General features: G+C 33.6%; 1 protein-coding gene across 1 annotated transcript; it reads right to left on the bottom strand.

The window, feature by feature from the left end:
• Positions 1-3,069: 3,069 nt before the first annotated feature.
• Positions 3,070-17,145, bottom strand: LOC133172874 (myotubularin-related protein 2-like). The gene is made up of 16 exons (XM_061307706.1): positions 16,882-17,145; positions 15,925-16,003; positions 15,625-15,719; positions 15,079-15,189; positions 14,870-14,971; positions 14,027-14,110; positions 12,799-12,873; positions 12,615-12,689; positions 12,237-12,428; positions 12,018-12,109; positions 10,038-10,131; positions 9,826-9,924; positions 9,403-9,603; positions 8,505-8,618; positions 3,599-3,778; positions 3,070-3,462 (listed from the first exon to the last, which is right to left on the bottom strand). Exons 1-16 carry the CDS (start codon positions 17,053-17,055, stop codon positions 3,304-3,306), a joined length of 1,926 nt encoding a protein of 641 aa, XP_061163690.1. The 5' UTR covers positions 17,056-17,145; the 3' UTR covers positions 3,070-3,303.
• Positions 17,146-17,665: the final 520 nt, after the last annotated feature.

Below are 17,665 nucleotides of genomic sequence, written 5' to 3'. Positions count from 1 at the left end.
TATTTGTCGGTTGGAGAAGTCAGGAATTGAAGAAAAATTTGCTTTCTATCCCATTAATTCTGTAAATGTATATTAAATCTTTAGTTACTAATTACTGCACCTATTGTATTAGGTAGATTATTTTACATATACAAGTACCTATTGTCTACAGGATGATTGTTTTTGGGGGTTTTTTTTAACACAACTACCTGTTGTTAATAGCAAGATTGAGTACCTGTTGTTTACAGTATGATTTTTTTTCATACATGTACATGTTGTTAACAGCAAGTCTTAGATTGTTTTTTTTTTCATACAAGTACCTGTTGTTTACAGTAAGATTGTTTTTCATACAAATACCTGCATGCTGCATTATGTAAGATTGTTTTTTTTTTTAATACAAGTACATGTTGTATATGGTAAGATTGTTTTCCATACAAGTAATTGTTGTATGGTTTAGATTGTTTTGACAAACAAGAACAAGTTGTATATGGTTAAGATTGATTTTATGTACAAGTATCTGTTGTATATAGCACGATTGTTTTTCTATACAAGCACCTGTTGTCTATTGTTTGTTCAAACAAACACCAGTAGTCTACAATCATTAGATTTTATTAGCTTTAGTTACTTTTTAACTTTACAATGCTGCAGTTTCATTTTAGAATCTCACTTCTGCTTTGACATTTTTATTTATAGAATTCATCACCATATCCCAAATTCTTCATTTTCTTGCCCTTTTGAAGTGTTTACTGATTGTGTAGGTGTCCAGATTTTTACTATACACTGTAACAGAATGCAGTCTTATTAATTGTAAAAAAAGGTTTTTGCTACATACATTTTCAGAACTTTTTTTCGAGTGCCTTGTCATGTTTTGTAGGACTTCTGTTTGGGATTTTACTAGCTCAGTTTTTAAGACTTCTACTAGCTCAGTTTTTAAGACTTCTGTATGGGATTTTATTAGCTCATTTTTAGGGTGACTTCTTTTGGGATTTTATAAGCTCACTTTTGTTGGACTTTTATATGGGATTTTATTAGCTCAGTTTTTTTGGGAGACTTCTGTATTGGATTTTATTAGCTCATTTTTTAGGACTTCTTTATGGGATTAGCTCAGTTTTGCAGGTCAACTTCTGTATGGAATTTTATTAGCTCTGTTCTTTTGGATTTCTGTATGGGGTTTTATTGGTTCAGTTTTTAAGGAATTTTCCATGAGATTTTATTAGCTCAGTTTTGAAGAACTTTTGTTTGGGATTTTATAAGTTCAGTATTTATTTAGGACTTCTGTATGGTATTTTATCAGCTCAGTTTGATCTCTCGGAGATTTTGTTTGCTGTTATGAAGACTGAAATAATGGCATCATCCATTAATCAGAGACCAGCAATCTTGATTCAAGATTTCTACAAATCTTAATATTCTTCAGTTTGTTAAATGCATATCAAAGAAAGGCCATAATAATTGTGCAATAGACCATTCTAACATTATCTCAAAGAGGTCATTGAAATATAGTCTTTCCATATCAATGTTAAGGGGTTTATACAGTACTTATCGAGACTTCTACATGTCTAACAAAACCTTTAGTATACATTTCTCAAAAATGTTAAGAAATTTCATTTAAAATTGTTTTACATTGTCAATTTGTCTTTTCTACCCAGATTTGAATTAGTTTACACACTGTGGTACATGAAATGTACTGGTTGATATTTGTATATAAATCAAGTGTTGTCTACAAATTACGTGTAATGGTATATTATATTGTATTGTCAACTCAGGTTCTGTATAAAGACCTGTGCCTTCATGTCTTGTACATTTCATTTTAAAATACCTCATCTCCATTCCATTTATAGTCTAGTCATTTAAATACATCAAATTTTACTAGCACCTTATTTTCCCAAACCGGACCACAGAATCAGATTAGGACTGAAAGTTTCATACCACTGATACAGGTTGTGAAGTGACGGCATTTCTACAACCAACATGTACCACAAGTTTTTAAATATTTTTACGAAGTATAATTTACACAGGATATGCTTTGCCATTCTTTGTTGTATTTAGTACTTGTTGGTTTTTATAAAGCCAGAAAACTGCAATAAATATATATACTGTATCTATATTTTTATCTTCGTTTTTGACACTGTCTCTTACAGAATTACAGCTATACTGTTACAAGAATTGTAGACCACAGAATTTATTTTTCCACTGTATGAAAATTGCGCATTCAGTTTTCTGGATGACAAAATGTGGTATTTTCTCAAAAACCCAAACAATTATTCTTGACCAATGTCAGGACAAGTTCTGAGGATTCTTTCATCCAGGAAAGGAGCATCTAAGGTTACCAATCAATAAAGTGCTTACAAATTTTAATGATTTTATTTTTGTTTAAATTTTATATTGTTTTTAACAATTAAAGATCATGTATTGATGTCATACTCCAAAACATGCTTGAAACAGACAAACACAACACAATCTGTTTATATGGGGAAAAAAAATCATACTGACTTATTAACAGGTCAATGACAGTTTCCTACCCAATAATGTAACCAAAAAAAAAAAAATACGACAGACTTATACGGGAGTGTATTTAGTTATTCAGAAAACCTCTCTTCGGACAAGCGATCTTTGTTTAACGAGTTATCCTCATCAGATGGGTGTACATGTATGTATGTATATATAGTACTTCAGAAAACCTACCTCTTTGCCAACTCATGGGCTGACAAATCCCATTGCCCAACGCCCTGGGCTAGTGAATTTTAGGAGAGGGCAAGTAAAATTTTTTCAACCACTTGCCTGTGGGCAAGTGAATTAAAAAAATAAAATAAATATTTAAGTCATAGATTTAATCATGGGCACAGGGCATTGCATGTTCTACTCAGTATTTTTCTTCCTATTTTTTTTTTGAAATATATATAAATACAGTATTAGTTTATGGTTGGGCAAGCAAAAATTCAGGTAGGGCAAGTGAATTTTCACCATACACTTGCCCTTGGACAAGTGCCTAAAAAATCTATTTGTCAGCCCCTGCAACTAGTGATCTTCATTTACTGAGTTACCCTCATCACATAATTTAATCTTTATTCAATTGAAAAATAAAGCAGGTAATTAGTAGTTCACCAATGATCCTTTAATAAGGACATAAACACTATAAGTACTTGTAACTTGATACAAAAAGTATTGCACAATTTTGTCCATCTGGACGATATTTAAGAGTTTGTTTAGACTCCACGTTTGAACATGACGGAACCCAAACACTTGAATTGCCTTACTTCATCTACACTAATGAAATGATTCAAAGAGTTCTTCTATGTTTAAAACCAACCAATGAGTGGCAGTGTTTCACACATTAATTGGGGAGGAGATTCTCGGCGGACTGTTTTGGGGGACCAGCTTTCCTTTGGCTTTCTTGTTTTCAAGCTCTTTGAGAAGCTCATCCACCTTTTTCTGTAACTGTGCCTTCAACATCAATAGTTCTTTGTTCCTCAAATGAATTGGTTCCTTAAAAGAGGCAAAAACAATATTTACATGTTTTTTTTAATCAAGAAAATCTCATGAGATCTAAGAAAAACAATAACCATCTTATTCTATTGATCTAATTATAAATTTAAATTGCTCTTGAACAAGTGAAATTTACCTGAGGTCTCATACGAGGATTCCATCTACAATAGTATCCAGTCCACAGTTCAATTCTCCTCAGACTGGCTACAGGAAACAGGACGTGCTGCTGTAGGGAGGCGGCATATAAAGGATTGGTAAACTCCTCAATCTGACAGTTCACAAATGACCACAAAGACACCGTCTTCTGTTTCAGACCCTAGAGCATAAAAATATCGGCTCTTACCACACAGTAAAACAGAGATACCACCCTACAGCATAGAAAACGTCAGATGTCATAACACAGTAAAACATAGGTTTACTTGTATTGTGATGTCTATCACAAAATCTCTTCACAGGTACTTTTCCATATGTGACATTATACAATTATTGACTGTTTAGAAGGGAGACATTATAAAAATATTTTTTAGGGTAGCATGTGAAATTGTTATCCCGAGAAAACCATTGCTGACGGAGGCGAAGCCAAGGTCAGCAATGGTTTTCAAGGGATAACAATTTCACATTACCCTAAATAAACATGTAATATTTTTTCGTTATACTGAATGTATTTAGAATGCATTTAAACGACAAGAGGCCCAAGGGCCTTAACGGTCACCTGAGTATAATACAACAATTTAGAAGTTAAATACACTGATAGATGAAGCTTTGTTGCCCTAAAGCAAGAGAAGTAGGAAGATCAGGATCAACAAAATAATTAGTCTAGTATTCAGTATCAACTCATAAATTAAGTTCTAATCTGTCCCCCACTTAACACTATCGCCATGCAGACTATTAACAAACTATTAGTGCCTCTGTACTATTTTTAAACCCATATTAAGACCTCTAGCATTAACCTCTCTTACGGTCTTTGAAGAACTTTTAATAAGATAAGTTATTTTTGTCTCATTTTTATTTATCTATTACCTACAGGTCTACCTGATTATTAAAACTAAGAAAATACTTTTTGAATTATATGATAAACATTCTTGCATAATTATCTTATTCTATTAACCTTTCAAATACATTATTTACAGTGGTGAATGGAAAAGGGGAATAACTTCTCTCAGTAGAATACAAATTAATAGAGCCCTGCCCAGGACTAGAATGCTTAGACAAATGGTCCAGATGTTCAAAAATCTGGTAGATACACGCTTACTTATATCATTTAAACTTTTAATCAGTTTTCTTCCAATATGCCCAGAAGTAGAGAAGAATTTCACAGGTACAATGCATTTTCACTACAGATTCAACAAAGCCCTACCCTAACACCAGAACCCAAGACCAAGGGTCAAGAAATTTACAAATTTGGAAGAGTTACCCTCATCATCATAACTATGGACTTCAAAGAATTAACACTTTTCCACTATATTATCAAAAGCCCCCCCCCCCCTCGTTATGCCAGAACCCCTGACCCTAGGACCACAAGATTTAAAAATTCTGTTCGAAGTTCCCATTTTCATCATAGCTAAGCAATTTATTTATCAGCTCAATGCTAAGGAGCAGACAGGATTAATTAATGATTAATTAATAGAATTAATGCTTTTTCACTATATAATCAATAGAGCCCCCCCCCCTTCCTCAAGAACCCCAAAAACTGAGGTCATATATTTGAAAATTTTGGAAGAGGCATCCTTGCCTATCATAATCATGTACTTGGTTTGTTTAAATAATCTCCAGTAGCAGAGAAGAAGATTTTCAAAGAATCGTTGCATTTTCACTATATAATCAATAGAGCCCCGCCCTAACACCAGAACCCCTGACCCTGGGGCCATGAAATTAACAATTTTTGAAAAGGCATCCTTATGCATCATACCGTGCACTTAGTTTGTTTAAATAATCTCCAGTAGCAGAGAAGAAGATTTTCAAAGAATCAATGTATTATCACTATATAATCAATAGAGCCCCGCCCTAACACCAGAACCCCTGACCCTGGGGCCATGAAATTCACAATTTTGGAAGAGGCTCTCTTGCTCATCATAACTATGTACTTAGTTACTTTATTTAATACCCAGGAGCAGAGAAGAAGGTTTTCAAAGAATCAATGCATTTTCGCTATATAATCAATAGAGCCCCGCCCTAACACCAGAACCCCTGACCCTGGGGCCATGAATTTTCACAATTTTGGAAGAGGCATTCTTGCTCTTCATAACTATGTGCTTAGTTACTTTATTTAAAGGTGCTTAGACACAGATTTGAAGTTAATATTTTCTCAAAATTTCTGTGTAATATCACGACTTATATATTGCAATAGCATTTCACACGAAAATATAATTAAAAACTTATTTTATCTGGAAATTATTGGAACTACGAATTCCTGGACACGTTTGATTAACACATCCTTGCACTTTCACAAATTTTATCTTTATCCTTAATATTTAAGAAAAGAAGCGATTTTGTTTTGTATTAATGAAAAACATTTCATCTATAATCCAGAAAATTCAGAGTAGAAATGTGCGAAAGCAAACCCCCTCACTAATATCGTCAGCCCGTGCTCAGTGTTGTGTACAGAGTTTAACAAATTGAATACACCCGTGAAACGTAAACTGTTTCTATAAACAGGGCACGAGCTCTGTTATTGTTAATGTTTACGATTCACCGGGTGTGTTCAATTGTTAAAGTCTGCACACACCGCTGAGCACAGACTGACAATACTGTGAGTGGGTTTTGCTTTCGAACATTTCTACTCTGAATTTTCTGGATTATAGTTTTAATACTTTTCATTAATACACAACAAAACTGCCACTTTTCTTAAGTACTAAGAATAAAATTAAAAATTGTGAAAGTGCAAGGATGTGTCAATCAAACGCGTCCAGAAATTTGAAGTTTCAATAACTTCGACATGAAATAAGATTTTTATTATATTTTAGTATGAAATGCTATAGCAACATATAAGTCATGAAATTATACAGAAAATCTGAGAAAATATTAACTTCAAATCTGTGTCCAAGCACCTTTAATACCCTGGAGCAGAGAAGAAGATTTTCAAAGAAATAATGCACTTTCACTATATGATCTATATAGCCCCAGGCTGGGGCCAGAACCCCTGACCCAAGGGCCATGAATTTCACAATTTTGGAATAGGCACTCTTGCTCATCACAACTATGTACTTAGTTACTTTATTTAATATGCAGGAGCAGAGAAGAAGATTTTCAAAGAATTAATGCATTTTCACTATATAATCAATAGAGCCCTGCCCTAACACCAGAACCCCTGACCCTGGGGCCATGAATTTCACAATTTTGGAAGAGGCACTCTTGCTCTTCATAACTATGTACTTGGATACTTTATTTAATACCCAGGAGCAGAGAAGAAGATTTTCAAAGAAATAATGCACTTTCACTATATAATCAATAGAGCCCCACCCTGGGGCCAGAACCCCTGACCCAGGGGCCATGAATTTCACAATTTTGGAAGAGGCTCTCTTGCTCATCACAACTATGTACTTAGTTACTTTTTTTAATACCCAGCAGCACAGAAGAAGATTTTCAAAGAATTAATGCATTTTCACTATATAATCAATAGAGCCCTGCCCTAACACCAGAACCCCTGACCCTGGGGCCATGAATTTCACAATTTTGGAAGAGGCTCTCTTGCTCTTCATAACTATGTACTTAGTTACTTTATTTAATACCCAGGAGCAGAGAAGAAGATTTTCAAAGAAATAATGCACTTTCACTATATGATCTATATAGCCCCACCCTGGGGCCAGAACCCCTGACCCTGGGGCCATGAATTTCACAATTTTGGTAGAGGGCTCAATGCTTATTACAATGATGCCAACAGTTTGACTGCTTGATGTCCTGGAGTAAAGAAGAAGATTTTTAAAGATTGCATTATTTTTGGTGGTTTTAGCCCCACCCCTCAGGCCCCAGGGGGGCAGGGACCATGAAATTCACAATTTTTGTTCCCCTTCACCCACAGATCCTATATGCCAAATTTGGTTGAAATTGGTTAAGCGGTTTCAGAGAAGAAGCTAAAAATGTTCAAATGTTAACACACGACGCACGCTGACGGACGAGAACGGATAGCAATAGGTCACCTGAGTGACTCAGGTGACCTAAAAAAGCACAGTGAACTGTACACGCAGAATTCTGCGGAGTTAACAATTTTTATATTGTTTCCCATCAATATGCATTGTCAACCATCGCTATGTAATGTTACTTGGAGGGGATGGTTTACGCACTTGGTAGGGTAACAGTACTTTTTAACAAATATTTTTAAACCAATCAAATTTGACTATTTAACATGAAAGTGTAACAACACAAATTATCAGGTTTGAGTTGTCGGTTGTCAGCTGAGGGCACCTAACTTGTGATGTCTCCCTTTTAAATAGTCCATAATAGTTTGGTTTTCTTGAAGAATCTACCTACCCACCTAAAATAAGTAGAGTAGAAAATATCAGTCAAACCTCTTGTGTTCTCCTACTCTCTGTGCATTCCATATTTTTAATTTTTAGAGTTTACTAGACAAATAAGAATTTTCTGTTTACTGATCCTACACATACAGTATATCAATTATATATAATATGAGTTATCTCGCTTGCAACACTTTATTTTTATCTAAAGGGGGAAAACGCAGTTGTTGTCCTGCACATTCTCTTGCGCTATTTCATTGTCATCTGAAGGGAGATAACATAAGTTGTCCCCCTGCATGTGAGGGAGAAATCACGAATTGTCTTTCTGCATGTGACATACTTTAAACCAATCAGAGTGACGAACTGTATAATTCTTAAGGATAATAATATCTGATACATCTAGATCCCGTTCTTATTTTATACATGTACAATATTGTAATATTCTATGAAACAACTATTGTTCATTTCTTGTATCAATTCTATTAGTGAGAGTAATTTTTTTTCACTACTCCAAAAACAATTATAAAGAGAGAATTATTAAACTTGTAAAATGTAAAAACGTTAAGAATGGAAAAGGGAGATAAATCTTGCCTTTTCTGTTCTCTGTTGTTCACAATTACACAGGAAGGTTCCAAACAAGCAGCTGAATGCATTGTCAATGATGGTGATCAGGAAATGCTCATTGAATTCAAATGCATTTGGAAACTACAAAAAAAGAGCTATCTAAGCAAAAGTAGAAAGTATTCTTTTAAGGGAAAGATAAACCAACTGATTTATAAAGGTTCTCTTGCACTTAGATCCAATTTGACATCATAATAAATATTTTTCAGTACTTCCAAAAAAGAAAAAAATAATTTTTATAATATTCCTTGTTATATTACTGTAGATTCCTTATTTACGCAAGAACTTATTATAGTGAACTGACTCATAGATGCCAAATTGCAAAAACATGAATAAGCTAGTGGATTGTTAATTAAGATTTTTTTTTTTAAAATGTATTCCAGTAAGATGAAAATAAAAGCAAGTAATTTTATTTTTGTTAGTGATGCTTCTTAAGAAATTTTGTGATAATATATTCCTTGTGTATATTTAGGAATCTACAGCATTCAAATATTAAGCATGGAGCCTGTTGCCTACATTTCTTTCTGTTCAAAAAGTGAAAAATAAATTCTTTTCAGCATAGTTTCTTTTTGGAAGACTTGTAGATTTTCTGAAATTGTTTTAGTTGTAAAATTATTAGAAAACAGTTATTTTGAGTGTTTTTCTTCATTATTCAATGAATAAAGGCATACATATAAACCTTATTTTAAAGATTTTACTAACTGGATTGACCATTTTATGTTAGCAAAAATTTGATTCTGCTATGAAAAAAAAAAAAAATATGCTTCAAATATAAGAAATATATAGCCAGCCTTTTATTACTAGGTGAAGAATAAAAAGCTACATTTATTTTTCACAGATAAAAATAAAAGAATATGATTCTACTTACCTGCTGAGTCATTTGCCAAACACAGTCGATGAATTGTAAAAATACAGGCGATCGGTCAGTGTCCGAGTGTCTGTCCTCACCATGACCAATACGCTGGGCAAACTTGTGACCAAAGCTCAACCACTCCTTTTCAATAAGCACCTCAAAACCTTTAATTGTTCTGTAATAGGGGTCTAACATCAGGGAGGCCAGGCTCGTAAGCTGTAAGATTTAATTAACACAAGTCATTAAAACTTCAACTGGTAGTCAGTAAAGTGAAATGGTTAACAAACTGGGAGTTTTCTCAGATAACGCTAAAATATCAATTGCTTTGATCATTTAATTGTTTTTTTCTAATTTCTTATCATTCCAAAATGTCAAGTAAAATCATATAAAACTTATCAATTTAACCTCTGAATATTAATTGTTTATGTAGTGCATTACCTGGGCAGTTCTGTCCCAACCATCACTACAGTGAACTAGCACTGATGTCTTGGCACTTTCCACTTTATCTGCAATTCTTAAAGCCCCTGCTAAAATTTGCTGTAAACAAATATTGTACATAACTTTGAAAAATACATATTACAATATTGCAAACACTGAGAAAACAAAGTGTGACATTGAGAAACCAATCATAGAATCCTATTACAGCAGACCTTAATATGATCCAGCCAATGGGTCGCTTCAATGTTGGACAACCATTTACTGTCATCAATGGTGGGAAAAACAACTTCACGAAGTTTCCTCAAACTACAAACAGAAAGTAAATACTGATTACCTTTCAAAAGTATATGTCACATATCTTACAACTACAGCTGTCAACAAGTATACTGTTAACTGGATACTTTTTGGAAATTTTGATTATAGAATAACAAAATTACTATCTCAGTTACACAGGGGGAAAACTCTGCCATTTTAAATTAAGAATTGTCCCCTGTTGGGTGTTTATTTTTTACAGTAATATGCCTGTTAGTCATCAATAGATGGCTTCTTTATACCCTGTTGCAGAGTGCTACATACTCTCATATTTTAAAGAAATGTAGTATGCAAATTGATCCGAAATAATAAGAAACTACTTATTCACTTTCTGCTGAGTTAGCTGGTATTAAAGTATTCACTGATAAAAAAAAAAAGAAAGTGTTTGATAGATGCCATTACTCAGTTCCAAAGCCTGGAAATAATTTTTCAAAAAGCACTGATTCCAAAAAAGTAAAATGTCAGTTTTGTGAAGTCAAGTGAGTAACTTTCATCAAATATTCAAGACTTTACATATAACACTGTGATCAAGAAAATAAGTCATAATTCCAGAAAAAATACTGGTATCTCTTTTTCCCGAAGGACCAGATAAGTGGGTACTCCATTGGAAAAAGGAATAGTTGGTAAATAGTAAACAGTTAGAAAATTTTACCTTTCAACCTTATTGAAACTAAATTATGTTAATGCTTCATCATAAGCTAATTCATAATAATGTTCCTGTGGGTAAGAACAATTATTTACCTATCTAAATGTTGTATGTTTAAGCTGATGAGTTGCAAAAAATATATTATCCTATTTTTCACACATAATACAGTTGTGATTGTCTAAGACAGGTAAGTGATATAGCGCATGAGTGTTGTTAAAGCAGATAAGTGTAATAAATATTTTACTGGTCCTTTAAGACATGAATGTCCAGTACAGATAAAAGGTATTACTATTTACCTGTCCTTTAAGACATGAATGTCCAGTACAGGTAACAGGTATTACTATTTACCTGTCCCTTAAGACATGAATGTCCAGTACAGATAAGAGGTATTACTATTTACCTGTCCTTTAAGACATGAATGTCCAGTACAGATAAGAGGTATTACTATTTACCTGTCCTTTAAGACATGAATGTCCAGTACAGATAAGAGGTATTACTATTTACCTGTCCTTTAAGACGTGAATGCCCAGTACAGGTAAGATGTATTACTATTTACCTGTCCTTTAAGACATAAAATGTCCAGTACAGATAAGAGGTATTACTATTTACCTGTCCTTTAAGACATGAATGCCCAGTACAGGTAAGATGTATTACTATTTACCTGTCCTTTAAGACATAAAATGTCCAGTACAGATAAGAGGTATTACTATTTTCCTGTCCTTTAAGACATGAATGTCCAATACAGATAAGAGTTATTACTATTTACCTGTCCTTTAAGACGTGAATGTCCAGTACAGATAAGAGGTATTACTATTTACCTGTCCTTTAAGGCATGAATGTCCAGTACAGATAAGAGGTATTACTATTTACCTGTCCTTTAAGACATGAATGTCCAGTACAGGTAACAGGTATTACTATTTACCTGTCCTTTAAGACATGAATGTCCAGTACAGATAAGAGGTATTACTATTTACCTGTCCTTTAAGACATGAATGTCCAGTACAGATAAGAGGTATTACTATTTACCTGTCCTCTAAGACATGAATGTCCAGTACAGATAAGAGGTATTACTATTTACCTGTCCTTTAAGACATGAATGTCCAGTACAGGTAAGAGGTATTACTATTTACCTGTCCTTTAAGACATGAATGTCCAGTACAGGTAACAGGTATTACTATTTACCTGTCCTTTAAGACATGAATGCCCAGTACAGGTAAGAGGTATTACTATTTACCTATCTTTCATTACGTGAATGTTATGAATGTCGAGGAAAGCAATCTCAGCATTCGTGTACCACTCTTCCCTTTCATATCCTCCTCCTTTGGCCTAAAAATATCAAGTCAACTTGGATAATTTTCTAATTCAAAGATTCATTGAACTTGAAAAATAACAAGGCATTGATTATATGTTTCAAAGTAAAATAAGTTAACTTGATTTTTTTTTCATTAGTTACCATATTTGCTAGGGCATTAACAAGAGGCCTTGCATCCATGATAAAGAGTTTGTGTGACTGTGCATTGGCATCCATGATGGTCTGTATATAGTGTTCATCTTGTCGATTTCTACGAAGTGGAGCCCCTCCCACAAGGGGCTGAGCAGAACGGGTAATGGTAGCCTGGCTTTCGGGGTGGATCCAGGACAACACCTATTTATCATTATGTACATGTATACCATTGTTTTGCATTTTATTGTAAAATAAGAAAGTAAAACTGTGAAATAAACATTCAATATTTATGTATATAAAGCAAAACACAAGAAATATTTTAATTATAAACCACAGTTAATCATTAATATGTAATTATACAGCTTATAAAAACTATATCACACTTACAGGTAGCCTGTTTCTGGATCGATGAGAAGCTACTTGTTTGAGGTCATCATCTGACACTGAGGCAGGGACTACAAGCTGTAAGATGTAGAATACCTTAATATCTTACTTACAAGAAACATCAAATTCAGAGCGAATTGTTATTGTTGTTGCAGATTTGCTTGATACTAATTTCTGATAATCTTACCACAGAGGGATATGTGTCACAAAACTCGTATTTCTCATTTATTTTGGTGATTCTCCAACTCTCAGGAGGAAGGCCCTGATAAACAAAATCATTCTTAATTATAGTCAACTCAAGGAATAAGCTACAAATAGACTCGTATGAACATTTGGTACTTCTGCATTTTCCTCCTTCAGAAATTTTTCCATTCAGTTTAACAAGAGGTCCATGGGCCACATCACTCACCTCGACCCATGCTGGTCACCAGAGAACTGAAAAGATTTTTTCCCCTCCATATTCCTATGAAGTTATAAACCATATTGTGACCCCACCCTAGTCCCATGGGGTTATGAATTCACCAAACTTAAATCTGTATTACATGGACATGCTGAAAATCAATTTGACCAGCTTGAGTATGCTGTTCTGGAGAAGATTTTTTTTCCTATATATATGTAAAGTTTGATTCCTGATTTTATCCCAACCCTAACCTCTGGGTTAATAATTTGAGAAAAAAATTAATCCACATGACTTGAAAATGATTGCACATCAGCATGATAAAGTGTAGCCCTTTTGTTCTATAAAAACATTTCCCTTTTGATTTCCTAAATAGTCCCCTTGTAAACTTTAAATTTGTCTTCAAGTGTCACCCTAGCCCCAAGGACCATGATTTGAACAAATATGAATATGCACAATTCTGGGATGTTTATATAATAATAAGAGTTGTTGGGGAATGCTGTTCCTGAGAAGAAATATTTTTATTTTTCCCCCCCTAATTATCCCCATGTAAAACTTTGATTTCTTATTCTTAACCCATTCTAACCCCTGTGCCATGATTTGAACAAATTTGGATTCAACTTATTAAGGATTCTTCAACATAAAATTTGCACTTTTCTGGCACAGTGTTCTTGAGAGTAATAATTTGAAAAGTTCTCTATTTCTTTATTATTTCCCCTTGAAAGTGGGGGATGTGGCTCTTCATATTAACAGATCTGAATTCCCTTTAACCAAGAATGCTTTTTTGGCAAGTTTGGCTGAAATTGGCCAAGTAGTTATTGAAAAGAGAGAGGTGTGTACAGATGATACTTGATAGACAGACAGATGCCAGACACTCGTTGATCAGAAAATTACTAGAAATATAAAATTAAATTAAGAAAGAACCCCCCCCCCCCCTCCTCCTTCCCCAGAAGAAAGCTTTGAAATTGCTAAAACTTGCTCTTGGTCAAGAGATTTCATTGTTTGGTCAAACATCTACCTGTCTTCTGTATTCTTCTTCTGGGTTATACACCTTCCAACCATCAATGCCATAGTCTTCTTTAAACTCAAAAGCAAACAGTTGCTGAAACAAGGAAGTATACATACATGTATTACATAACTTCTACTGAAGACATAATTTATCTTATTTGCTTAAAAACATCAAACAACAATGCACGCTAACTCTTGATTCCCGCCTACATTTTACACCCATTTAATTCAATACTAATGGCAATTTGGCAGTAAAATCTTTCTTGAATGCAAAGAACAGTTCAATGGTAATTGACTGATAATTTTAATGCCAGTGTTAAATAGTTAACTACCCCTAATTCCAGCTTTTTAAATAAGGGGGTAGACAATATGTTCCATTGAAATCGGGCTTTAAAGCATCAGCACATTTTAAAATATTCTTGGATATGAATAAATGTTCCTTAAATTTTTTCTTATGTTTTACGCATATAAAATTTAACATATATTATTAATAAAATACAATATTTTAGTTGTAAAACCCTTTGAAATTGGTGAAAAAATAAGCATTTTTGTAGTTTTTTGTCTGTAAACATATGCTTCCCCTGTGAAACACAAAAAGCTTTGGTATGAATTTGTGAACTGACAGTCCATATTACCCTACCCGTAAAAAGGAATATAAATATGAAAAAATCATTCAAATGTGTTAACTTTTGAAAATTGACTTGGAGGTAGGCGGGAGAACAATACTATCGTTCACAGTTCTTTTTGCATATCTCAGAAGAATGTGAACTATAAAAAAAAATCAGATTTATTTCTGTAGAAACAGACTGAAAACTTTGAGAACTATTTAAAACCACATTTCATGCACCAGTACCTGTTTGTTTGTGATGGGAAATGCAAACTGTTGGATTTTCTCAAACACCTGCCTCCTGGAGTGATTTTCTTGTCTGTGGGCAAATCTTATGTTCCTCACATCCTGAAATGGTAAAAATCATATCCACTACTGACAAGATATTCCCTGAAAAAAAAAATCACAAGTAGATTCAGAAACCCCACCGTTGTTTTCATTTGTAAGATACTTGCCTTGCAAAGAAGATCAATTCCATAAGCATTTTCTCCTCTACTGGTTGCACCTCCAATTTTCTCTATCTTACTGATGACTCCTAAAGGCACATCCAGTACAAATGGAGATTCCTGATAAAAAAAGTTTCACACAAATTTTTAAAGTTGTAATATCATTTAAAATATCATATAAAAAACAACTACAGTCAGACCTTGTTATCTCGAGAATAGGACCAAGAAAAAGATTTGAGATATCGAGGCTAAGATAGTGCTTAGTCTTTAAACTCACTTCGACATATCGATAGTATTCAATATATTGGAGTTTGGGATACTGAAGTTCAACTGTAAATCTTTTTTCAGTATTATGCAAACTTTATGAATATATCATATTTTACCAGTTCCCTTTCTTGATATTTTCCCAACAACAACATAGAATCACTTTGCAAATATCATACATTTATAGTAGAGATAGGTACCACAAAAGAATTTTTACCAACTGAAGGTGTACCACAGGTTTTGTCTGAGCACATGGTTTTCAAGCCAAGTTCATATGATTCTAAAACTTACCCGCTCCACACTTTTAAAATACAGTTTGTAGTTGGTCACTGTTAATGTTCCCTTGATTGGCCTGTTGTATGGGCAAAGATATGTCACATTTTCATCTAGAAAAAATAATTGTAAGTAAAAATATATATATAGGCTATATAAACAATCAGGGCAATGTTGCATTGAAATGAGTATTGTCAGTAGACTAGCACAGCATTTATTTAGTTAAAATTAGTTAAACTAGCACACCTTTAGTTAAAAAAACGCTGACCAGAATGGAGACTAAGGGACACAACTCTAACAATTTTAATTGCACTGTACCTATTCCTTGCACTTTTTCTCCAGGAAGTAAAGGGATTTCTTCATTTGCAACAACTTTGGATGACTCCAAAAATGATACCTGAAAGAGTAATAGAATAATGGATTTTAAACTCTCCTTGAAGTTCTTCTATAACATCACTATATAGATTGTGATCTTGGTTAGTATAGGAATTGTATAAAATCTGTTGATATAAGAAAATTCCTAATTAAATACTTCAGAAAGATATTTTGCCTTGTGGTTTACAAATTTTTTAAATTCCCGACCGTAAATTTTACTAACATTGGTGAGGCATCACCTGAAACCCCATTCCCTCTTTTTTTAAAGTGGCCTCAAATATCTAGGAGTGAGAGATGGAGGTGCAATATGTAGCTTCCTTTTTCTTCCCTTTCCCTTCTTTCAAATGTGCAATTTCTCAGAATTTAACCTGGATGTAGCCTTAAAGTTACATGTAACCACAGCAATGACAATGAACAGAACAGAACAGAACATTTTATTTCTAATTTAGAGTCCAGAACAGACAAGTATGAAATTATTACAATAATAAGAAAAAGATATTCCAATGAACAGTATAGTAATCAGTAAATGACATTGCTCATTTCAACAATACTCTTGTACTTTTTAAGTTAAAAGGAATGCAATATATAAGAGTGTATGACAATGTGTGTGTGTGATGGTCAAACGGACACGCCTACTTTCATTTGTTAACAAAGCAGGTTTATTCCTGAAAATAGCTCACAATTTTCTACTTCCTTAACCATGATTGAAGTTCGATCGTCTACCAAAAACTAAAGAAAACATGCTGTCCACAAAGCATATGGAATTAACAGGAAAAAAACTGATACGCTACAAATTCGAATTTCCTCGAGCATTAAAAGATTCTATTTAATTAAAACAACATTTGAGTAGCTATACTTATAGTTTTCTAAATAAAAGCAAAGACTTGTCAAAAGCTCTGCCTTTGTATGTTCCGTTGCTGCTGGCTGCTCTCCTGAAGAGTTTGAGGAAGTTGAACAAATTGACTTGGAGGGTGATACCGATTCCTTGGAACTATTTGTGGACGATGGTTCTGATATAGAGTCTGTGCTTGCCCCAGTGGTAACAGCTACACTTTCTTTATCTGTTCCGTCCATTCTTATCTTTCCTACTCCAAAGAATTTATCTTTCAGTCCATTTATTTTAACCAAAACATTTCTTTTATTTTGTCAAAATTTTTGACACTTAATCTTCCACCACAAGATGTCGCTGTGGTTATACCTTTTATGGTTTTTCGTGTAATGAAGAGCTAGATTAAGTAAATTGTACCATGATTGACAATGATAAGTATCATGATTATAGATGATTGAGATTTGAATAAAGGGAAACATTGGGATACTTTCAAAGAGCACTAAGGCAATATTTTCAATCCCCCTCCCCTGAAATTACAGTGTAACCAATGGCACAATTGAATTTTTTGAAGAGGCGTATCTAGAATTGTACAGGACTTCAGGCGTTTTTAACAGACGTATATAACCATCTCTGTAGCGATAGTAGGCGAGTGGATCTTTAAAAAAAAATTATAATTTGAAATACACAGTGTTAACATACAAATACCTTTTTTTTATTTGTGCAGAATTTATGCATATGTATAAAAACTATCTGGGTTATTCCTTTTTAATGTCTTTCTCCTATCAATCATGCAACTCTTTCTCTCTTGTGTGTATGTATATTATATTATATGTATATGACTATATATAAGTGTTT

Source organism: Saccostrea echinata, unplaced genomic scaffold, assembly GCF_033153115.1.
Source record: "Saccostrea echinata isolate AGI-Se365-2 ecotype Australia unplaced genomic scaffold, CSIRO_AGI_Sech_v1 ptg000056l, whole genome shotgun sequence".
NCBI classification, from domain to species: Eukaryota; Metazoa; Mollusca; class Bivalvia; order Ostreida; family Ostreidae; genus Saccostrea; species Saccostrea echinata.
Note: the sequence above shows the minus strand (reverse complement) of the source record. Positions and strands in the feature narration are given on the sequence as shown.

Coding starts and splice junctions, on each gene's coding strand:
- LOC133172874 (XM_061307706.1), bottom strand. CDS start 17,055: ATGGACGGAACAGATAAAGAAAGTGTAGCTGTTACCACTGGGGCAAGC. Junction 10,132..12,017: donor ATTCACGTAATGAAAGATAG/GTAAATAGTAAT, acceptor TTCTGTTTGTAG/TTTGAGGAAACTTCGTGAAG. Junction 3,463..3,598: donor ATCCTCGTATGAGACCTCAG/GTAAATTTCACT, acceptor GCCTCTTTTAAG/GAACCAATTCATTTGAGGAA.